At 49.4% G+C, this 22,905-nt stretch overlaps 1 protein-coding gene across 1 annotated transcript; it reads left to right on the forward strand.

Moving 5' to 3' along the window:
* Positions 1-3,923: 3,923 nt before the first annotated feature.
* On the forward strand, positions 3,924-13,288 carry SEC14L6 (SEC14 like lipid binding 6). Its single transcript, XM_005568097.4, has 9 exons — positions 3,924-4,148; positions 4,232-4,419; positions 4,922-5,018; positions 8,494-8,554; positions 8,672-8,755; positions 11,895-12,001; positions 12,077-12,216; positions 12,308-12,477; positions 12,725-13,288. The coding sequence occupies exons 1-9, from the start codon at positions 3,972-3,974 to the stop codon at positions 12,835-12,837; spliced, it is 1,137 nt and encodes a 378-aa protein (XP_005568154.3). The 5' UTR covers positions 3,924-3,971; the 3' UTR covers positions 12,838-13,288.
* The last annotated feature ends 9,617 nt before the right edge of the window (positions 13,289-22,905 follow it).

A 22,905-nucleotide genomic window follows, 5' to 3' on the forward strand; every position in this document is an offset into this window, starting at 1 on the left:
CCAATCCCAGGCTGCAACGGGAACAAGGCTCAGGGGAACCAGGCCCGGTATCTACTGGGAAGTAGATTTTACTGAAATAAAGCCAGGAAAATATGGGTATCGGTACTTACTTGTCTTTGTAGATGCTTTTTCAGGGTGGACTGAAGCATTCCCAACCAAAAGGGAAACTGCTCAGGTTGTAGCAAAGAAAATTCTGGAAGATATCCTCCCCAGGTATGGCTTCCCCGTCCAGATAGGGTCAAATAATGGGCCGGCCTTCATCGCTAAGGTAAGTCAGGATTTGGCTTCCATCCTTGGGGCAAATTGGAAACTACATTGCGTTTACAGGCCCCAGAGTTCAGGACAGGTAGAGAGGATGAATCGGACCTTAAAGAAGACCTTAACTAAATTGACCATGGAGACTGGCGCTAATTGGGTGGTCCTTCTCCCCTACGCTCTGTTCCGGGCCCATAATACCCCTTACAGACTGGGCCTTACCCCTTACAAAATCATGTATGGCAGACCCCCACCCCTGGTTCCCAGCCTAAAAGATGATCTGCTCAAGTCTGAAACAGAAAATGTCTCTGAACTCTTATTTTCCCTACAAGCCTTGCAGAAAATTCATCAAGAAATCTGGCCCAAGCTGAAGGAACTATATGAGACCGGTCCCCCACCGACACCCCATCCATACCAGCTGGGAGACTGGGTCCTGGTTAAGCAACACCGACAAGAGACCCTAGAACCCAGGTGGAAGGGACCACTCCAGGTACTCCTAACCACACCCACCGCCCTGAAGGTAGAAGGCATCGCGTCGTGGATCCACTACACCCACATCAAGCCAGTGGACCCAACCTCCGACCTTCTGGGGCCAATCATGGCGGCGGCCGAAGCACCAGCCACGTGGACTGTGGACAGAGCTAAGAACAACCCCTTAAAACTCACCCTGCGCCGGCAGCATAGCTCACTGCAAACATGCAGTTAGGTAGTCTAACCCTAACGTTAGTCGCCCTAGTGGCCGCTGGGGAAAACACAAAACCAGCTCCTAATCCCTTTATCTGGAGATTCTGGCTTTATGAAAACCAAACCCACCCCAGACAACCTCATAAGCCCAGGAAATTATTGGCCAGTGCTGATTGCCCCTCCTCAGGGTGCAATAGCCCAATTTTACTAAATTTTACTGGTTTTCAAATAGCCAAACCAATGGCACCAATAATATGCTTTGAGTTTGATCAGACTAAATACAATTGTAAACACTATTGGTGGCACCAAAATGCCGGCTGCCCTTATAACTATTGTAACATCCATAAATCCCATTATTGGGGTAAGGAAGAACAGTTAGATCCTAAGTGGCCCTTCCATCATAGACGGGATGGGGACTTTTCATATACATGGATAGTCAAAGACCCCTGGAACTCCCGCTGGACCATGCCTCAACATGGGGCTGTATACTACTCCCCCTCCTCCACATGGCCTAGCAGTCACCTCTATCTGTGGCGAGGTCTAGTGCAGGTACGGCCCCTGGTCCGTGGGAATATCCAACGACAAGAAAACAGACTAACACAAGATTTACGTCCTTTCTCCTGGTTAAAATTATTACAAGAAGGATTAGAACTTGCTAACCTTACAGGACTTCACAGCTTGTCTGGCTGCTTTCTGTGTGCCACTCTAGGGCGTCCACCGCTAACCGCTGTCCCTCTGCCATGGGGATCCTCTACCTCTGCCCAAGCTAACAAACTCCGAAGCCTCTCATATGCCCCTATCCCTAATGTGCCACTATACCTAAACCCCAGTCAGGAGAAGTTTCCCTACTGTTTCTCAGGAACTAATTCCAGCCTCTGCAACATCACTGCAACGCCCCCTAGTACCACCCTAAGGGCTCCGCCGGGCATATTCTTCTGGTGTAATGGAACATTATCTAAGAACCTATCTGGTCCCTCTGTTACCAATCTACTGTGTCTTCCTGTTACATTAGTTCCCCGGTTGACTCTACTAACTGCCGGCGAGTTCCTGGGATACACTGGTAACTGGACTAGTACTGCTATTCACCCAGTCCTTAGACCGAGACCTGTACGAGCCATATTTCTCCCCAAGGATCTTTTACTGCAAGTTCAAACTTGGTCCCTCCATTCCACAGCATACAAGAGGGCCCCGAACAATGCGAGTGCTTGCTTTTTATAGCCCGATGTAAATAGGATACGTAAAGTTACAGAGGAACAAGGGAATTCTTTTGGTTACATCATTACAATTGGTTTACATTTTAAGTTGTACATTTAGTAGTTTTTCTATTGGTTCCCGCGCTTTCAGTAAAACCACAAACGGCTGTGTCCTTATCAGGGATTTTCCAGGTGGTGTTTGTACTGGGCTCAGGAAGTTGAGAGATATATGGTGGGATGTGTTTGTACTGGGCCTGTTTGTGTTGAGCCCGGGGCTGAGGAATGTGCCTGATTTCTTTCACTAGGACCTCACTCCAATTTGTTTATAACATCCACTGGGTGTTTCTCTGATTATAAAATCAGAGCCCGTTTATCATGGAAAATCTGGAAGGCATAGAAAAAAAAAACCACAATGATATTTCTATAAATCATCCGTAATCTCACCATGGCCATTAGGCAACCTTATATAACATTTTTCTTTTATTTTTTTCTTTTTATAGAGACACTCTCACTATGTTGCCTAGGCTGGTCTCGAACCCCTGGGCTCAAGCAGTGTCACCACAACCTCTGCCTCCAGGGTTCAAGTGATTCTCCTGCCTCAACCTCCCGAGTAGCTGGTATTACAGGCACTTCTTTTGTGATTCTTCAGTTACTTCAGGCCATCTGGGCTTATACGTGCAAGTCACAGGGGATGCGATGGCTTGGCTTGGGCTCAGAGGCCTGACACCTGGAGTGAGCCTCTAGAATTCCACAACCATAACCCTGTCTTTTGTTGCAGCTTGGAGCTTTGACCTGCAGAAATCAGAGGACATGCTGCGGAAGGTGAGGTTGACACCTCTCCCTGCCTAGCCTGGTCCTGTTTCCTATCCCAAGTCTGAGGCACAAATTTATTCATTCATTAATCCATCCATTCATTCATTCATGGAACACACATTCATTGAGACTGGAAGGTAAACCTGGCCCAGCGCTAGGCGCTGGGGAGACTGCAGTGATGGAAAGAGAGAAAAAAGAAACCAGAGTAACAAAAAAGATAATTCCTGAGAATGGAAAGTACAATGAAGACAGCAAAACAGGGAAGGAGGGAAGAGAGATCAGGGACATTTCAGTAGGGACATGAATGCCCAAAAGGAAGCAAGCATGTGAAGATCAGGGTGGAGGGCACAGCCCATGCAAAGGCCCTGAGGTGGGAATGAGCTGGTGTATTCTTTTTTTTTTTTTTTTTTTTTTGAGACAGTCTTGCTCTGTTGCCCAGGCTGGAGTGCAATGGCGTGATCTCAGCTCACTGCAACCTCCATCTCCCAGGTTCAAGGGATTCTCCTGCCTCAGCCTCCTAAGTAGCTGGGATTACAGGCATGCGCCACCACACCTGGCTAATTTTTGTATTTTTAGTAGAGACAGGGTTTCATCATGTTGGCCACGCTGGTCTCAAACTCCTGACCTCAGGTGATCCACCCACCTTGGCCTCCCAAAATGCTGGGATTACAGGCATGAGCCATTGTGCCTGGCCTGAGCTGGTATATTCTAGGAGCACACGGAGATCGTGTTGGAGACAGAAAGGGAAGTGATGAGTTTGCATGGGTGGCCCCAACCCATTAGCCAGGCCCTGCAGGCCTTGTAGGGGGTATAGGTTTTTGCTTAAGGGCAACTGGAAGTCAGGGAGGAGAGTCTGACTCCCAGGGTGGCCATGCGGGAGGGGCCATGGGAAACATCTGGAAGGATGCAGGGGGAGACAGCTGCAGAGTGCAGGCCTCCCCTGTTCCTTTCTGGGTCTCCTGCCCTCTCAGATGTATGTCCCCATCCTGTTTCCATTCCCCAGTTCTATGTTAGTGGAGCCTGGGGATGCTCTGGCAAGCCCTCAGTGGTTGCAGGCAGAGGGACCTGGCCTGGTGTCCCCAGGTATCTGCAGAGGTCTTTGGGACAGGCAGAAACTTCACCACCTCCTGCCATGTCTCTGCAGCATATGGAGTCCGGAAGCAACAAGACCTGGCCAGCATCCTTGCCTGGCAGCCCCCAGAGGTGAGCATCTCTCAAACCCATGCCCTGATCCCTGGGCCCTCGGCCCTCGGCACTGAGCCTCCATCTCCTGTGTATGCATCCAGGTGGTCAGGCTGTACAACGCCAACAGCATAGGCGGCCACGACGGTGAGGGCAGCCCTGTCTGGTACCACATCATGGGAAGCCTGGACCCCAAGGGCCTCTTGCTCTTGGCCTCCAAACAGGAGTTGCTCAGAGACAGCTTCCGGAGCTGTGAGCTGCTCCTGCGGGAGTGTAAGCTGCAGAGTCAGAAGGTGTGTGGGTGCCACCCTGGGCAGCTGCAGCGGGACACAGCGCCCTCACCCCCTGAGCCCCACACCCAGAATTCGCCTTCCTCCTGGTACTGAGGAGTGAATGCAGGTTCAGAGAGGCCAAGGACCCACCCAAGGCCACACAGTATGTGGCTGAACTGGGACTCATTTCTCCCCCAACTGGCCCCAAAGCCCACTCAACCCACTGGGCCACACTGCCCTCTGCAGCCTCATTGGATGAGGGGGACAGGGATTTCAGCCTCACTGGACCGAAGAGGGAACTGCAACACAGCAATTTGCCCTCCCATGGACAGACACGAAGAGGGCGGTCCTTGGGCCACTCCAGTCCTGGCATCCTGTGGGATGGCCCCTTCCCTCCCCCCATCTCCATGCCATGCAAGCCGAGACAAGCCAGGCCAGTGCCCTGGGCTTAGGCCCAGCCCCATCTTGGATAGGGGTTGGGGCAGTGACCCTCACAGGGTCTCACCCCGTCATTCCCTTGCCGCTGGGGAAGAAGGTGGAGAAAATCATAGCTGTTTTTGATCTTGAGGGGCTGGGCCTGAGGCATCTGTGGAAGCCAGGAATAGAGCTTCTCCAGGAGGTGAGGTGACCCTGCCAGGGGCATGGGTGGGTGGTCAAATGCCTGGGTCTTTACCCTCCACTTGTTGGTGTCTCTCCTCACTGCCAGGTGACTACCTGCCCACAGGCCCTGTTTGCAGCTCTTACTTTTTTTTTTTTTTGAAATGGAGTTTCGCTCTTGTTGTCCAGGCTGGAGTGCAATGGTGCAATCTCGGCTCACCACAACCTCTGTCTCCTGAGTTCAAGTGATTCTCCTGCTTCAGCCTCCCAAGTAGCTGTGATTATAGGCATGCACCACCATGCCCAGATTTGTATTTTTAGTACAGATGGGGTTTCTTCATGTTGGTCAGGCTGGTCTGGAACTCCTGACCCTCAGGTGATCCACCCGCCTTGGCCTCCCAAAGTGCTGGGATTACAGGTGTAAGCCACTGCGCCTGGCCTGTTTTGTTTTTTTTGTTTTGTTTTGTTTTTCTGTTTTTTGTTTTTTTTTTTTTTTTTTGAGACAGAGTCTTGCTCTGTCACCCAGGTTGGAGTCCAGAGGCGCGATCTCAGTTCACTGCAACCTCCACCTGCCAGCTTCAAGCGATTCTCCTGCCTCAGCCTCCCAAGTAGCTGGGATTAAGGTGCCTGCCACCACGCCCGGCTAATTTTTGTATTTTTAGTAGAGAGGAGGTTTCACCATGTTGGCCAAGTTGGTCTTGAACTTCTGACCTCAGGTCATCTGCCCGCCTTACCCTCCCAAAGTGCTGGGATTGGAGGTGTGAACCACTGCACCTGGCCTACAGTTCCTTACTTTTGTTGGCAGGGATATTTTCATACCCACAGCCTCTCGGGGCTGTGCCAAGTTGGGCGTGGCACCCCCATGTCACCATCTCATTTCAGCAGGTCACAACAGGGCCCCATTCCCCGACCTGCCAGTGTCCCTGTGGATGTCCCTGTCCTCATATTCTGGCTCTGCTCACTCTCCTCCCACCCCTGATCTCTGCCCTCACCCCCAATGCCTGTCTACCCTTCTGTTTCCAGCCTTTGAGCTTCCTTTTTGCCATTTCCTCTGGGAAGGGCTGAGGGTAGATCAACTCTGGGAGTGCTGCAGTAGGACGGAAGCTGTAGGGAGGCCTGGTCCGCAGGGCAGCCAGCCTACCTGTTCCTTTCTTTCTGTTTCACCCAGGATAGCAAAAAACTTAAACATAAAAAGTGTTATTGGCCGCCAGGCACAGTGACTTATGCCTGTAATGCCAACATTTTGGGAGGCTGAGGCAGGAGGATCACTTGAGCCCAGGAATTTAAGACCAGCCTGGTCTTGAACATAGCAAGACCCTACCTCTACAAAATAAGAGTATTAGCTGGGTGTGGTGGTGTGTGTGGGTGGTCTCAGCTACTTGGGAGGCTGAGGTGGGAGGATCATTTGAGCCTAGAAACTTGAGGTTGCAGTGAGTTGAGATCGTACCACTGCACACCAGCCTGGGATGAACATTATATCTCAGTTTTTTTGTTTTGTTTTGTGTTTTGAGACGGAGTCTCACTCTGTTGCCCAGGCTAGAGTGCAGTGGCTCACGGCAGCCTCCGCCTAACAGGTTCAAGTGATTCTCCTGCCTCAGCCTCCCAAGTAGCTGGGATTACAGGTGCCCGTCACCACACCTGGCTAATTTTTGTGTTTTTAGTAGAGAGGGAGTTTCACCATGTTGCCCTGGCTGGTCTCAAACTCCTGACCTCATAATCCACCCACTTTGGCCTCCTAAAGTGCTGGGATTACAGGCGTGAGCCACTGTGTTTAAAAAAAAAAAACAGATATTGGCCTGGCGTGGTGGCTCACACCTGTAATCCCAGCACTTTGGGAAGCCGAGGCAGGTGGATCACGAAGTCAGGAGATCGAGACCATCCTGGCTAACGTGGTGAAACTAAAAATACAAAAAATTAGCCAGGCATGGTGGCGGGCGCCTGCAGTCCCAGCTACTCGGGAGGCTGAGGCAGGAGAGTGGCGTGAACCTGGGAGGCGGAGCTTGCAGTGAGCTGAGATGGCACCACTGCACTCCAGCCTGGGCGACAGAGTGAGATTCCGTCTCAAAACAAAGCAAAACAAAACAAAAATAAACAAACGACGGCCGGGCGCGGTGGCTCACGCCTGTAATCCCAGCACTTTGGGAGGCCGAGACGGGCGGATCACGAGGTCAGGAGATCGAGACCATCCTGGCTAACACGGTGAAACCCCGTCTCTACTAAAAAATACAAAAAACTAGCCGGGCGAGGTGGCGGGTGCCTGTAGTCTCAGCTACTCGGGAGGCTGAGGCAGGAGAATGGCGTGAACCCGGGAGGCGGAGCTTGCAGTGAGATGAGATCCGGCCACCGCACTCCAGCCTGGGTGACAGAGCGAGACTCCGTCTCAAAAAAATAAATAAATAAATAAATAAAAAAATAAACAAACGAACAAAACCATTCCCTATTTGCAGTGTCTCTTATAAACAAATGTAATGGGGCCTATTGGGACTCATTTGTAGGAATCAAATATCCTTTCTTTTTTTTTTTTTTTTTTTTGAGACGGAGTCGCTCTGTCGCCCAGGCTGGAGTACAGTGGCTGGATCTCAGCTCACTGCAAGCTCGGCCTCCCAGGTTTACGCCATTCTCCTGCCTCAGCCTCCCGAGTAGCTGAGACTACAGGCACCCGCCACCTCACCCGGCTAGTTTTTCGTATTTTTTAGTAGAGACGGGGTTTCACCGTGTTAGCCAGGATGGTCTCGATTTCCTGACCTCGTGATTCGCCCATCTCGGCCTCCCAAAGTGGTGGGATTACAGGCTTGAGCCACTGTACCCGGCCCAAATATCCTTTCATACAGTGTACACTTATTCTTGGCAAGAATGCTTTACTGTCTAACTAAGAGTTTTAACTGGTTTATCTTATTTAAAAATTTAAAAGTAAGTAAATAAAAATAAAAAGCCATTCCTTGCAACTTTGTATATTATGCTAAAAGAAAGTCTTTCTCATTCCTGAAGCTGAACTACTGCCTGAGCTATGTGGGAGGGAACTTTCCAGAGTCGTGAATGGGATTTTTCTTGTCTGTCATGGGTAGAGTCATCCCCCCACTCATCTGTCAAGAATCTGCACTAGGCCAGGCGTGGCAGCTTACACCTGTAATCCCAGCATTTTGGGAGCTGAGGTGGGAGGATCACTTGAGCCCAGGAGTTCAAGACCAGCCTGGGCAACATAGCAAGACCCCATCTCTAGAAAATAAAATAAGAAATAAATAATAATAATAAAAAGAAGCTGCACTAGCTGCTTCAAGGAAGGTCTGTGACTAGGATCCCACAAACCGGAAGTGGCGGATTTTCTGTGTCCGGGTGGGTTCTTGGTGTCTGGGCATCCGGAGCCGTCTGCATCAAAGCCTTGGATGGTTGGCATGCAAGGCTAAGGCTGTGCCCTTGGGGGCCTGGAGGGCGGGGCAAGAGGGGATGCAAGGGGACAGTGTTCAGACGCCCATCACTTCTGCCACTTGGTTCCGCAGTTTTTCTCAGCACTTGAGGCAAATTACCCTGAGATCTTGAAGAATTTAATTGTTGTGAGAGGTGAGTAAAGCAGCCCAGGATACGCATGAAATGGGGGAACGGGGGGTGTGGGGTGACTGGGTCGGCACCTGAGACCCCAGTCAGCCACCTGAGAGAACAGTTCTGTGCCTGTTTCAGCCCCCAAGCTATTCGCTGTAACCTTCAACCTGGTCAAGTCTTACATGAGTGAAGAGACACGCAGGAAGGTGGTGATTCTGGGAGGTGAGTGAGCCATCTGGGGCCTCTTTTCCAGCCCGGATCCTGAGCTGAGGGTGGTCCTTCTCACAGATCTGATGGTTCCCGCATCCGAAGGCATCGGGCACCCAACTGGTGTTGAGGGCCCACTGTCTGGTGGGCTGCCAGGTGGGCTGCTGTGCCTGCCCCCCAGAGGGAGGAGGGGCCAGGAAGGGTCTCAGAGATTCCCGGATGTAGCATGGGTGGAGATCCCAATTTGAGGTTAGGAGATCTGGATCTGAGACTTGGCCTTGCCAGTTATTAGCTGCAAGCGGAGTGAGTCACTCACCTGCTCTCTCTTGGTCTTGGTTTCCTCGTGTGTTTAATTTAAGGGAGAATTAGATACGGGTTTTTGGCGGCACACAGTGGCTCAATGCCTGTAATCCCAGCACTTTGGGAGGCCGAGGCAGGAAGATTTCTTGAGCTCAGGAGTTGGAGACTAGCCTGGGAAACATAATGAGACCCTGTCTCTACAATAAATAAATAAATTAGCCAGGCATAGTGGTGCACACCTATAGTCCCAGCTACTCTGGAGGCTGATGTGGGAGGATCACTGGAGTCCAGGAGGTTGAGAGCACGCCTCTGAATTCCAGCCTGAGTGATGGAGTGAGACCCTATCTCAAAAAAAAAAAAAAAAAAAAAAAGAGGCCGGGCACGGTGACTGATGCCTGTAGTCCCAGCACTTTTGGAGGCTGAGGCAGGTGGATCACGAGGTCCAGAGTTCAAGACCAGCCTGGACAATATGGTGAAACCCCATCTCTACTAAAAGTACAAAAATTCACCGGGCCTGGTGGCGGGTGCCTGAAATCCCAGCTACTCGGGAGGCTGAGGCAGGGAACTGCTTGAACCCGGGAGGTGGAGGTTGCAGTGAGCTGAGATCGTGCCACTGCACTCCGGCCTGGGTGACAGAGTGAGACTCCGTCTCAAAAAAAAAGAAATCTAGGTTTTCCAAATTATATAAGTAATACAGTTTAGAAATTTGTAAAGTACAGAAATGTATAAGGAAGGGGGGAACATCCTGTCACCCAGTGAACTACAGTTAGCACTTACTATCCTTTTCAGAGAAATATATTTTCAAAAAAAATGGGTTCATACCATACATATACCATTTTGTAACTACTTACATGATAATCATTTTGCCATTTCAGCAAAGTTCTAAATTCAGGTTGTTTGTATTATTTTTATTATTAGAAACAACTCAGTAGTGACGATCCTTATAGACAACCTTTGTATACATCCACAGTTTTTTCCATAGGATAAAATCCTAGAAATGGCAGATTTTTATCCCCCAAAGGAAAATGCACATTAGGATTTTTTTTTTTTTTGAGACAGGGTCTCACTCTGCCACCCAGGCTGGAGTGCAGTTGGCATGATCTTGGCTCACTGCAGCCTCAACCTCCAGGGCTCAAGCAATACTCCCACTTCAGCCTCCCAAGTAGCTGGGATTACAGGCATGCCACCACACCTGGCTACATGTTAGGACTTTTGATACCTTTTCCAGTGTAGTGCTCACGCAGATTGCAGAGTTTAACTCCACCAACTGCGTGTGAATGTGCCTGTTTTCCCATACTCTTGCCATGGTTGGATATTAATAATTTGAAATATTCTTGCCATTTTTATAATGTAAAATGATGTTTATTGTTATTTTACATTGGGTTATTAGGTTCTTTTATCACTTGTGAGTCTGGACTTTTTCTTTGTGTTAATTGGCTATTTTAATTTGTTGTTTATTGTCTTCTCGTGTCTTATGACCATTTTCTAGGAAAGTATTTTTTATGCTATTAATTTATAAATACTCTTTGCATATTAAGCACCTTGTCCTTTCCTGCTATGGAGGCTGACAACATGGGAGGATCACTTAAGTCCATATATATATATATATATATATATATATATATATATATGTTTGTGTGTATATATATTTGAGATATATACATATATATATGAAATATATATATTTATTTCAGAGATAAGGTCTCTCTGTGTTGCCCAGGCTGGAGTGCAGTGGCATGATCATAGCTCACTCCAGCCTCAACCTCCTGGGCTCTAGAGATCCTCCTGCCTCAGCCTCCTGAGTAGCTGGCACTATAGATGCACAGTACCACACCTGGCAAATTTATTGTTATTTTTTGTAGAGTCATGTCTTACTATGTTACCCAGACTAGTCTCAAACTCTTAGACTCAAGCAGTCCTCCTGCCTGGGCCTCCTGAAGTGCCGGAATTACAGGCGTGAGCCACCATGTCTGGGCATTCCCTGTCGTATTTGTGGCATTTGGGCCAGTTCATAATTTGCCTATTATCTGATTTTTGACTTAGTGTTATTTATTTATTTATTTATGAGATGGGATTTCTCTCTGTTGCCCAGGCTGGAGTACAGTGGCATGATCTCAGCTCATTGCAACCTCTGCCTCCCAGGCTCAAGCAATTCTCCCTCCTCACCCTCCCAAGTAGCTGGAACCACAGGAGTGCACCACCAGGCCCAGCCTAGTGTTATGTTTTTATGCCAGACTGGGGGGCTTTTCCTTTGTTTTTTCCACCACTTCATGCTTACACAGTCCTTCTCTATCCGAGGGTACTGGGTGTCCACCTCTGCTTTCATCTATTTTGTTCCTGCAATGCCCATGTCCCTTTGTCTGTGGAACATCCTTGGTCATCTCAGAGCAGCTGTGGAGAACTGACACGAGTTTCGCCCTGCAGTTCTGAGGGTGCTGGAGCCCTGGGAGCTGAGGGCAGTATCGGACCAGAAGGCTGAGTTTAGTCTCTAAGGGAAAGTGAAGCCCAGGTCATAGCCTGCCTGACCTCAACCCCAGGCTCCAGGAGTTGCTGGTCTGAGTTTCTATGAATGTGGCCAATAGGCCAATACCTGGAGAGAAGTGGGGGCAGGGCCTGCAAGGGCAGTAAGAGAGGGGCAGGCCTGGGGACAGGACCTAGTCAACACGCACATGTTGAGCCCCAGGGCAAGACCTAGGCCCACTCGGCTTCCCCCTTCCAGGACAGGACTGCTCTAGGCAGTAGAGTGGCAAAAGCGCGCCAGGCAGAGAGAGCAACTGGCCATAGGACAGATCTGGGCTCAGCCCCCTCTTCCCTCTGTTGAGTCTCCTGGAGTCCCTCTCTTGCTCCCACACAGACAACTGGAAGCAGGAGCTGACAAAATTAATCAGCCCCGACCAGCTGCCCATGGAGTTTGGAAGGACCATGACTGACCCCGATGGCAACTCCAAGTGCCTGACCAAGGTACAGGGTGCCCAGAGGATGGGAAAGGAGGGGAGAAGCTGTGATCTAGTGCCCACACACCCCCTTCACCCACAGATCAACTACGGGGGTGAGATGCCCAAGAGCTACTACTTGTGCAATCAGGTGAGGCTGCAGTATGAGCACACAGTGTCCATGGGCCGTGGCTCCTCCCTGCAGGTGGAGAACGAGATCCTGTTCCCAGGCTGTGTGCTCAGGTAGGGATCACAGCCACTCCACACCTGGGAACAGCTGGGAGGGGCCTGGAGCCCAGGCAGGGGGTCGCCAGTGGGGCTTTGTCCACTACAGGTGGCAGTTCGCATCCGATGGTGGGGACATCGGCTTTGGGGTTTTCCTGAAGACCAAGATGGGGGAGCGGCAGAAGGCTAGGGAGATGACGGAGGTGCTACCCAGCCAGCGCTACAATGCCCACCTGGTGCCCGAGGACGGGAGCATCACCTGCCTCAAGGCCAGCAGCTGTAAGGGTTGGCAGGGATGGCTTCACCTGGAGCTGGTGTGGGTCTGGTGTGGAGGGTGCTACAATGTGCATCCATGTCCTACCAGGTGAGGGCCCTTGGTTCTGGTGGGCACAGTGTGAGGCTGGCTCTGGGCTCTCAGCCGTGGCAATGGTTCCCTGGTCTGGGGACCCATGTTCCCTGTACCACCATGAAAGTCAGAGTCCCAGGTGGGGCATCTTGTCTGAATAATGTCTGTCCCTCACTGCAGATGTCCTGAGGTTTGACAACACCTACAGCCTGGTTCATTGTAAACGCATCAGCTACACCGTGGAGGTACTGCTCCCAGACCAAACCGTCATGGAGAAGATGGAGAAATTCTAGGTGAACTTCATGGTCCCCACGCCCTCCTCTTTGATCTCTGAATCCACGATGAGTTCACAGCCTTCCCTGGCCAGACCCTGTTCAACCTCTCAGGAACAGGGATTCTACAACAGCAGGTCACAGCCTATGCATCACAGCTGGCCCACTCCTCAGGAATGGCTGAGGCAGTGTCCCAATGGTGGCCCGACGGTCACAGCAAAACAACACAGACACTCCATCCCGACTATGACCTGCTGTGACCTCAAGCTCAGCAAAAACCCCAGGCTTTTTTCTATCAACCAATATCAAGAAATAAGTTACTCTTCTAAAATATAGTATTAGGCCGGGCATGGTGGTTCATGCCTATAATCCCAGCACTTTGGGAAGCCAAGGCAAGCAGATCATTTGAGGTCAGGAGTTCGAGACCAGCCTGGCCAACATGGTGAAACCCTCATCTCAACTAAAAATGCAAAGATTAGCCAGGTGTGATGGTGCATGCTTGTAATTCCAGCTACTTGGGAGGCTGAGGCAGGTGAGTCGCCTAAACTTGGGAGGAGGAGGTTGCAGTGACGTTGGGCTCTCTTTCCTATTACAATGGTTATTACTGAATAGTTTGTCTTCATTGCCTTTAATTAGTATTTGGCTTTATCTTTGACACTAGCAAATTGGACAGTGAGGATATAGGATGTATCTATCATTGTGGAAAATTCTGTATAACCTGATGATATCGGCCAGGCGTGGTGGCTCATGCCTATAATCCTAGCACTTTGGGAGGCTGAGGAGGGGGGATTGTTTGAGGCCAGGAGTTTGAGATCAACCTGAGCAATATAGCAAGACTCCTCCTCCCCCCACCAACTCTACAGAAAATGAAAAACAATTAGCCAGGCATGGTGGTGCATGCCGGTAGTCATGGCTACTCAGGAGGCTGAGATGGGAGGATCACTTGAGCCCGGGAGTTTCAGGCTGCAGTGAGCTATTATTGCACCATTGTACTCCAGCCTGGGCAAGAAAAAACTCAAAAACATTATGACATCATCAAATCTTCCAAAGAGAGAGCCACCTGAGCCAAACTGATCCTTCATCTCCTACGAGATGATTCCTCCAAATAGTCCAACCAATGAGGATATACATATACACACATATATATACACATATGTGTCTATATAGACACACATATATAGAGAGAGTGAGAGAGAGAGAAGCAGAGTCTCACTCTGTCACTCAGGCTGGAGTGCAGTGGCACGATCTTGGCTCACTGCAACCTCTGCCTCCCGGGTTCGAGTGATTCTCCTGCCTCAGTCTCCTGAGTAGCTGGGATTACAGGTGCCTGCCACCACACCTGGCTAATTTTTTTTGTATTTTTAGTAGAGGCAGGGTTTCACCATGTTGGCCAGGCTGGTTTTGAACTCCTGACCTCAAGTGATCCGCCTGCCTCTGCCTCTGCCTCCCAAAGTGCTAGGATTACAGGCATGAGCCACTGCACCCAGCCAAGGCAAAATACTAAAGAAGCCAATCATACCAGTGACTCCTAACAACTGGATAGCATAAACAGCCATGTCAGAGGAGAGAAGGGGCATATCAGGCTGTAAACAAACAAATCCACCCGCATAAAATGTGTGAACTTGACAAGTCTGATTGAGGTAACAAAGTTTAACCATACCTAGTAAATTCAGCCTGATAACCATCAGCTCAGGTTTTAATCACCTTGGGAGAAGTCCCAGGTTTCATGCCCCCTGCAGTGTAGAGTTAATTGGTTAATAACTTGGAGTTGTAACACCAAGAAATGTCTAATGCCAATTTTATTGTTTCAGTTGGGCCTATTCAGATAACAATTCCAACAAAATAGTAAAATGCTAATTTTGAAACTCAAGGAAGATGTCAAAGGGTGCAGCTGTAACCCTACACTGGAACCATGTGACTACACTGTAGGAAGGTATAAAAGCAGAGCAGAAAGAATCAATCCACAGATTAATTGCAGGTGGGATGTTTAGGAACAGGTTTAAATATAAGTAGAGTACTAATTCTGGGGGCCACTGGACTTCTGCATTTGCTGTTTAAGGTGAGGTAGGAGGCGGGACTCCACTCCAGAGGCAGGGCTTGGACACTGGACCAAATTGAGGACAAGCTAAAACAGGGCTGGGGCGGAAGCAGCGTTCCATCAGACATGACCACCAGTGTGCCATGTCAGTTTACCATTGCCATGGCAACACCTGGGAGTGACCGCCCCTTTCCCTGGCAATGACTCCATGACCCGAAGGTTACTACCCCTCCCTAGAAATTTCTGCATAAACCACCCCTTGATCCGCATGTTATGAAAAGTGGATATAAATGTGACTGCAAAACTATCCTGGCCTGCTACTCCCTGCCTACAGGGTAGCCCCTCTGTGCAGGGGCAGTCACGGAGCCGTAACACTGCCTCTTCAATAAAGCTGTTTCTTCTACCTCCAGCTTGCCCTGGAATTCCTTCCTGGGCAAAGTCAAGAACCCTCAAAGGCTAAGCCCCACTTTAGGGCTTGCCTGCCCTGCCTCCAAATTATTTGAAATGCTCAGAACCATCAGCAGTAATGTATTTGTAATTTACAGGTAGAATATAATGTCCATAGACCAGGCACCAAGGAATACCCAGCCCTTGATACTCCCTGAGTGAGCTTGTTGACAGAGCTCTGGTGTGGAGCAAAGGTGAGGCGCTGACCTCTCCCTGTCCACTGCTTGCTCCTCCTCACACCCACCATGAATCTTTGCAAAAGCCTTCAGACCAGTTTCCCTGCTCTGAATGTCTGCTATTCCCAGGTCATTCTTCAGATCGGGCCCAGGGTCATCTTCCAGGCACAGGTGGAATCACATTTGTCTCTTCCTTTGAAATCTTCCATGGCTCCCCACCACTGAGAAAGGATGGCCCAAAGCCCCCAGCATGGCCTGAAGTTCCTTGGTGACCTCCCCTCGATGTTTTTAAGCATGCTGCCTTCGTCACGTTTCTCCTCTCTTTTACCTCCGTGAGTTTCTTTGGGTGGTCACCTCTACCCAGAATGTCCTCCCCCCATTTCTACCTTAGAGGCCCAGCCTAAATGCCATCTCCTTTAGGAGACATTCCAGGAGCCCCCAGTGCAGTGCTGTTGTTTAGACCTCTCCTGGAACACATTATCTTCAGGGAGCCAGGATAATGTGGTGGTTAAGGACAAGAGGCCTTTGATGTAGATGGATAAGGGTTCATATCCTGGCTCAGGCTGTTATCAGCCTCAGAAGCTCAGTCTCTGCATCTGTAAAGTAGGGCCATGGGTACCATGATGAGCATGGCAAATGTGGTGAGTTAAGAGGGTGAGTCAAACAGTCACCACAAGCAATGCCTAATGAAAATCACACTCTGAACAAGAGGACTAGGGTTCTGTTTGACCATTTAACCAGGAGGTCTGAGGATGTGAGGCAGCACTAACTAGGCAGTGTGCAGGGGAGATGAGGTACGAGCGTTCAAGTCAGAGGGAACAGCGTGTCCAATGGCTTTGTGGTAGGCGAAAGCACAAGGGGAGATTAAATGACCCCATATACTCCTGACTTGGTGTACTGTGTCTTGGGAAAGGCCAGGGACCTCCCGACTTTTTCTTTTTCTTTTTTGAGATGGCGTTTTGTTCTTGTAGCCCAGGCTGGAGTTCAATGGCGTGGTCTTAGCTCACTACAACCTCTGCCTCCCGGGTTCAAGTGATTCTCCTGCCTCAGCCTCCCAAGTAGCTGGGATTACAGGTGCCCACCACCATGTCCGGCTAATTTTTTGTATTTTTGATAGAGACGGAGTTTCGCCATGTTGGCCAGGCTGGTCTCAAAATCCTGACCTCAGGTGATCCACCCACCTCAGTCTTCCAACGTGCTGGGATTACAGGCGTGAGCCACTATGCCCAGACATTTTTTTGAGACAGGGTCTTGCTCTGTTGCCCAGGCTGGAGTTCAGTGACCCAATCATAGCTCACTGCAGCCTCAAACTCCTGGGCTCAAGTGAGCCTCTCAACTCAAACCCCTAAGTAGCTGGGACTATAGGTGATTTCTACCCTCTTGGCTAATCTTTTTTTTTTTTCTTTTTGAGGAGACGCGGTCTCACTATGTTGCCCAGGCTAGAATCAAACTTCTGGCCTTAAGCAATCCTCCTGCTTTGGCTTCCTAAAGTGCTGGGATTATAGGCATGAGCCACTGCACCCACCTCCTCCTGGCTTTTGTAGGGAAAGAAAGAAGTCCAAGTGTGGCCCTAGGGCCCCTGAACCCTAATCCACCTTTTCCCCTGGTCCCAGGACTTTAGGGCAGCTGATTAGTTCCCATTCCCCATCCCTCTCTCTTCCAGGCCCTAGTGGCCATCTCCCTTCCTTGGGGAAGTAGGGAGGGCATGGCCACACCAGGCCCCTCCTTTCCCTGAGGTCACCCTGGGTTGGTGAGGGGAGCCGAGAAAACTCCTTCTGATTATAGAGCCTCATTTTCACCTGCCAGTCAGGCCCAGTTGAGAGGAGGCTGCCCTGCCCCAGGCACCTGTGTCAGGCAGCTTCCTCTCAGCCCTCTCGCCAGGTCACTCAAGCCAAGTCCTACATCGTTGGAGGAGCATCCAATGGGATCTGTCTGGTCAAGACATCCTCAGGAACAGGCTGATGCAGCTTTGATGTAGGGCAAAGGCCCATCTCACTTCCCACGATGCATGTCATTCACCCCAGGGAGGTCTCTTCAGTTGGCAGGCCACAGGGTTTAATGAGGGCTGTCAGCAGGGGACCTGTGGCCAATGAACAACGCCAGAAATGTTAGGAACACCTGGCAGGTGGGAGTGAGCGGCATCACAGTGCGTGGGCATTAAGATGTGGGATGCAGGTTGCATACCATGACAGCACCATCCTCACAGTCCAGTTTCTCAGCTCACGGGTCAGGAGGGACCGTGGGCATGCGCCACATTTCGGAAGACCGGAAGAGAAGGTCACACCACGGAAGAGAGGCATTGTCTGCCCCCTAAACCACTGGCACCCAGATGGTTAGAACTAAAGTTCTTCACGCCCAGCAATAGCTGAGATCTGAAGGAAGCACCTGTGTGCTGTAGGCTCAGGGGAAGATGTCTGCCCTGTATTGGAAAGAGGGGGACATGAGGGTGACCTAAAACCAGGGGAGCTCAGCCGGCAGAAGGACACGGCATAGTGACAAGCACCAGGGCTCTGGTCCTGGCTTTGCTGCTTGCTGGATATGAGACCTTAGGAGGCTCTTCGAGCTTCAGTTTCCCAGCCTGTAAAGGGGGACAGTGCAGTCAGGAGGATTAAAGGCACTAACCCTGTACTATCCTATATGGCAACCACTCATCCTATTAGTGCACTAGGACTACTGTAACACAGTGCCCCACACTGAGTGGCTTGAACAACAGAATTTTATTCTGTTGTTCTCACTGCAACCTCAGGTTCAAGTGATTCTCTTGCCTCAGCCTCCAGAGTAGCTGGGACTACAGGCGTGCGCCACCATGCCCGGCTAATTTTTCACCATGTTGGCCAAGATCGATCCCTTGACCTTGTGATCTGCCTATCTCGGCCCCCCCTGAAGTGCTGGGATTACAGGCCTGAGCCACCATGTCTGGCACTTAGAATGAGTTTTTACACAGCTCTAGAGTATTTAAAGTTATCTGTGTGGCTTGTATTATTTTTCCACTGGACAGCCCTGAGCTATAATAATATTTACAAACTCTTAGAGCCAACCTGGTAAGTAGAAAAGTACCTGTAAGTGCTAGTTAAATAAAAGCTTCTCTTGGGAGGTGATTTATTACCTCTGGTATTTCCAAATATGACTTTTCCCACTCCTCAGAAACTGGGAAAAGTTAGGACAAATTTATTTAAAACAGATTTTTTTTTTTTTTTTTGAGACAAGGTCTCTTCTCTGTTGCCAAAGCCGGAGTTCAGTGGCATAAACATGGCTCACTTTAGCTTCGATGTCCCGGGCTCGGGCAATCTTCCTGCCTCAGCCTCTGGTGTAGCTGGGAGCACAGGTGCGTGCCACCACACCTGGCTAATTTTTTGATTTTCTGCAGAGATGGGGGTCTCACTTTGTTGCCCAGGCTGTTTTCCAACTCCTGGGCTCAAGCAATCCACCCACCTCAGCCTCCCAAAGTGTTGGGATTACAAGCATGAGCCACCAGGCCCAGCCCGAAATTTTTTTTCTTATCCAGTTTTTCTTTTACTGAGTAGTTTTTTTTTTTTGTTTTTTTTTTTGTTTTTTTTTTGAGACGGAGTCTGGCTCTGTCATCCAGGCTGGAGTGCAGTGGCCGGATCTCAGCTCACTGCAAGCTCCGCCTCCCGGGTTTACGCCATTCTCCTGCCTCAGCCTCCCGAGTAGCTGGGACTACAGGTGCCCGCCACCTCGCCCGGCTAGTTTTTGTATTTTTTAGTAGAGACGGGGTTTCACCGTGTTAGCCAGGATGGTCTCGATCTCCTGACCTCGTGATTCGCCCGTCTCGGCCTCCCAAAGTGCTGGGATTACAGGCTTGAGCCACCGCGCCCGGCCTGAGTAGTTTTTTTTTATGTTTCAGAAGCATAAAGCATGCATTATGTGGTCCTATCTTTCCCAAATTGTTGTTATAAACCCTTCCATCAACTACATTGAGCACCATAGCTAACTTTAAAATTGTCTCCAATCTTTCTTTTTTTTTTTTTTTTTTTTGAGACAGAGACTCGCTCTGTCGCCCAGGCTGGAGTGCAGTGGCACGATCTCGGCTTACTGCAAGCTCCGCCTCCCAGGTTCATGCCATTCTCCTGCCTCAGCCTCCCGAGTAGCTGGGACTACAGGCACCCACCACTACACCCGGCTACTTTTTTTTTTTTTTTTTTTGTATTTTTAGTAGAGATGGGGTTTCGCTGTGTTAGCCAGGATGGTCTCGATCTCCTGACCTTTTGATCCTCCCGCCTCAGTGTCCCAAAGTGCTGGGATTACAGGCTTGAGCCACCGCGCCCGGCCTCTTCCTGTTAACAATACACAAACAACTTTAAGCTTAAAATATTTTTTGTTAGGATTATCATTGGGCAAAGTGGGAAAATATTTAAGGATTCTGATGTGTAGGGTCAAGTGGTTTTCCAGAAAAGCTGAATTAGTTTACTTTCCTCCCATCAATTTATTAACGTCTCCATTTCACCAACTTCTAACTGACTTTATTATTTCTTTTTGAGACAGGGTCTCCCTCTCTCACTCAGATTGGAGTGCAGCGTCACAATCATAGCTCACTGCAGCCTCCACCTTCTGGGCGCAAGTGATCCTCCCTCCTCAGCCTCCTGAGTAGCTGGGTCTACAGGAGAATGCCACCATGCCTGGCTAGTTTTTAAATTTTTTGGAGAGATGAGGTCCCACTATGTTGCCTGGACTGGCCTCGAACTTCTGGCTTCAAGAGATCCTCCCAAAGTACTGGGATCACAAGCATTAGCCACTGTGCCTGGCCTATTATCCGAGTAGCTGGGACTACAGTCTCACCCCACCATACCCGGGTAAGTTTTTTCTTAAAAGGTATGTGTGTGTGTGTGTGTGTGTGTGTGTGTGTGTGTGTGTGTGTTGTTTGTTTCTGCTGATTTTTCAGAGAAAAAATGCATCTCATTACTTGAATACACATTTCTTTGATGTCTCTGGAGACTGGGCATTCATCCACTTGATAAATACACCCTGAGCATTTTCATTTCTAAGAATTGGTGCTTGGCTGGGCGCAGTGGCTCAAGCCTGTAATCCCAGTACTTTGGGAGACCGAGACGGGCGGATCACGAGGTCAGGAGATTGAGACCATCCTGGCTAACACGGTGAAACCCCGTCTCTACTAAACAATACAAAAAAACTAGCCGGGCGAGGTGGCGGGCGCCTGTAGTCCCAGCTACTCAGGAGGCTGAGGCAGGAGAATGGCGTAAGCCCAGGAGGCGGAGCTTGCAGTGAGCCGAGATCTGGCCACTGCACTCCAGCCTGGGCGACAGAGCGAGACTCTGTCTCAAAAAAAAAAAAAAAAAGAATTGGTGCTTTGAATCCTTTGCCCATTTATTTCTTAGTGCCTTCCTATTTTTCTTATAAACTTGAATTTTTGTACATTTTATTTTTCCCAAATTTCCATTGGCAAATACTGACAAATGTCTTTTTTTTTTTTTTTTGAGATGGAGTCTAGCTCTGTTGTCCAGGCTAGAGTTCTGTGGCGTGATCTTGGCTCACTGCAACCTCTGCCTCCCAGGTTCGAGTGATTCTCCTGTCTCAGCCTCCTGAGTAGCTAGGATTATAGGCACCTGCCACCATGTCCAGCTAATTTTTGTATTTTTCGTCGAGACGGGGTTTCACTGTGTTGGCCAGGCTGGTCTCGAACTCCTGATCTTGTGATCCGCCCACCTCAGCCTCCCAAAGTGCTGGGATTACAAGCGTGAGCCACAGCACCCAACCCTGATAAATGTTTTAATTCTTTTTCTTGTTTAATAGGTTTTTGTGTTTTGTAGTCAAATCAATTCATTTTCCCTTTGTGATTCTGTCATTGCTTTTAAATACAGACCATGCCCTTCCAGAGATATGGTGTCACTTTTACTTTCTTTTAGCATTTTTTATTATTTACTTTCTTTTCTTTTTCTAAAAACATATTTTAAATCTCTATAGGGCAAACAATGTTCAAATAAAATATAATACAAGTCACAAATATGATCCATATATGTAATTTTATTTTATTTATTATTATTATTTTTTGAGACCGAATCTCACTCTGTCACCCAGGCTGGAGTGCAGTGGCGTGATCTCATCTCACTGTAACCCCCGCCTCTGCCTCCTGGGTTCAAGTGATTCTCCTGTCTCAGTCTCCCGAGTAGCTAGGATTATATGCGCACACCATCATGCCTGGCAAATTTTTGTGTTTTTAGTAGAGACGGGGTTTTACTATGTTACCCAGGCTGGTCTCAAACTCCTGGGCTCAAGCAATCCGCCCGCCTCAGCCTCTCAAAGTGTTGGGATTACAGGTGTGAGCCACCATGCCCAGCCTATACATGTAATTTTAAATCTTTCCAGTGGCTACTTTTTCTTTTTTTTTTTTAAAGACAGATTCTTGCTCTGTCACCCAGGCTGGAGCGCAGTGGCACAATCTCGGCTCACTGCAAGCTCCGCCATTCGGGTTCATGCCATTCTCCTCCCTCAGCCTCCTGAGTAGCTGGAACTACAGATGCCCGCCACCACACCCAGCTAATTTTTTTTGTATTCTTAGTAGAGACGGGGTTTCGCCATGTTCACCAGGATGGTCTCCATCTCCTGACCTCGTGATCTGCCCGCCTGGGCCTCCCAGAGTGCTGGGATTACAGGCGTGAGCCACCGCGCCCAGCCTTTCTCTTTTTTTTTTTTTTTGAGATGGAGTTTCACTTTGTTTCCCAGGCTGGAATGTGACCGCGGGATCTCAGATCACCGGAACCTCCGCCTCCCGGGTTCAAGCAATTCTCCTACCTCAGCCTACTGAGTAGCTGGGATTACAGACGTGCACCACCATTCCCAGGTAATCTTTGTAGTTTTAGTAGAGAGAGGGTTTCGCCATGTTGGCCAGGCTGGTCTCGAACTCTTAACCTCAGGTGATCCACCCGCTTCGGCCTTCCAAAGTGCTGGAATTACAGACGTGAGCCACCGCGCCCAGCCCCAGTGGCTACATTTTTTTTAAAAGTAAAAAGGATAGGTAGGAGCACAGAGGATTTTTAGGGCAGTGAAATTATTCTGCATGATACCACAATGGTGGACACATGTCATTATACATTTGTCAAAACCCACAGAATATCCAACACCAAGAGCGAGTCCTAATGTAAACTAGGAACTTTGGGTGATATTTGCGTGTCAGTGTAGGCTCATCAATTTCAGCAAATGGATCTCTCTGGAACCAGAGGTTGTGTATGTATGGGCAGAGCAGATATGTGGGAACTCTGTACTTTCTGCCCAGTTTTGATGTCAACTTAAAACTGTCTTAGGCCGGGCGCGGTGGCTCAAGCCTGTAATCCCAGCACTTTGGGAGGCCGAGGCGGGCGGATCACGAGGTCAGGAGATCGAGACCATCCTGGCTAACACGGTGAAACCCCATCTCTACTAAAAAAAATACAAAAAACTAGCCGGGCGAGGTGG

Source organism: Macaca fascicularis, chromosome 10, assembly GCF_037993035.2.
Source record: "Macaca fascicularis isolate 582-1 chromosome 10, T2T-MFA8v1.1".
Lineage (NCBI taxonomy): Eukaryota > Metazoa > Chordata > Mammalia > Primates > Cercopithecidae > Macaca > Macaca fascicularis.

Coding starts and splice junctions, on each gene's coding strand:
- SEC14L6 (XM_005568097.4), top strand. CDS start 3,972: ATGCTCTGGCAAGCCCTCAGTGGTTGCAGGCAGAGGGACCTGGCCTGG. Junction 8,756..11,894: donor GAAGGTGGTGATTCTGGGAG/GTGAGTGAGCCA, acceptor GCTCCCACACAG/ACAACTGGAAGCAGGAGCTG. Junction 12,478..12,724: donor CTGCCTCAAGGCCAGCAGCT/GTAAGGGTTGGC, acceptor CCCTCACTGCAG/ATGTCCTGAGGTTTGACAAC.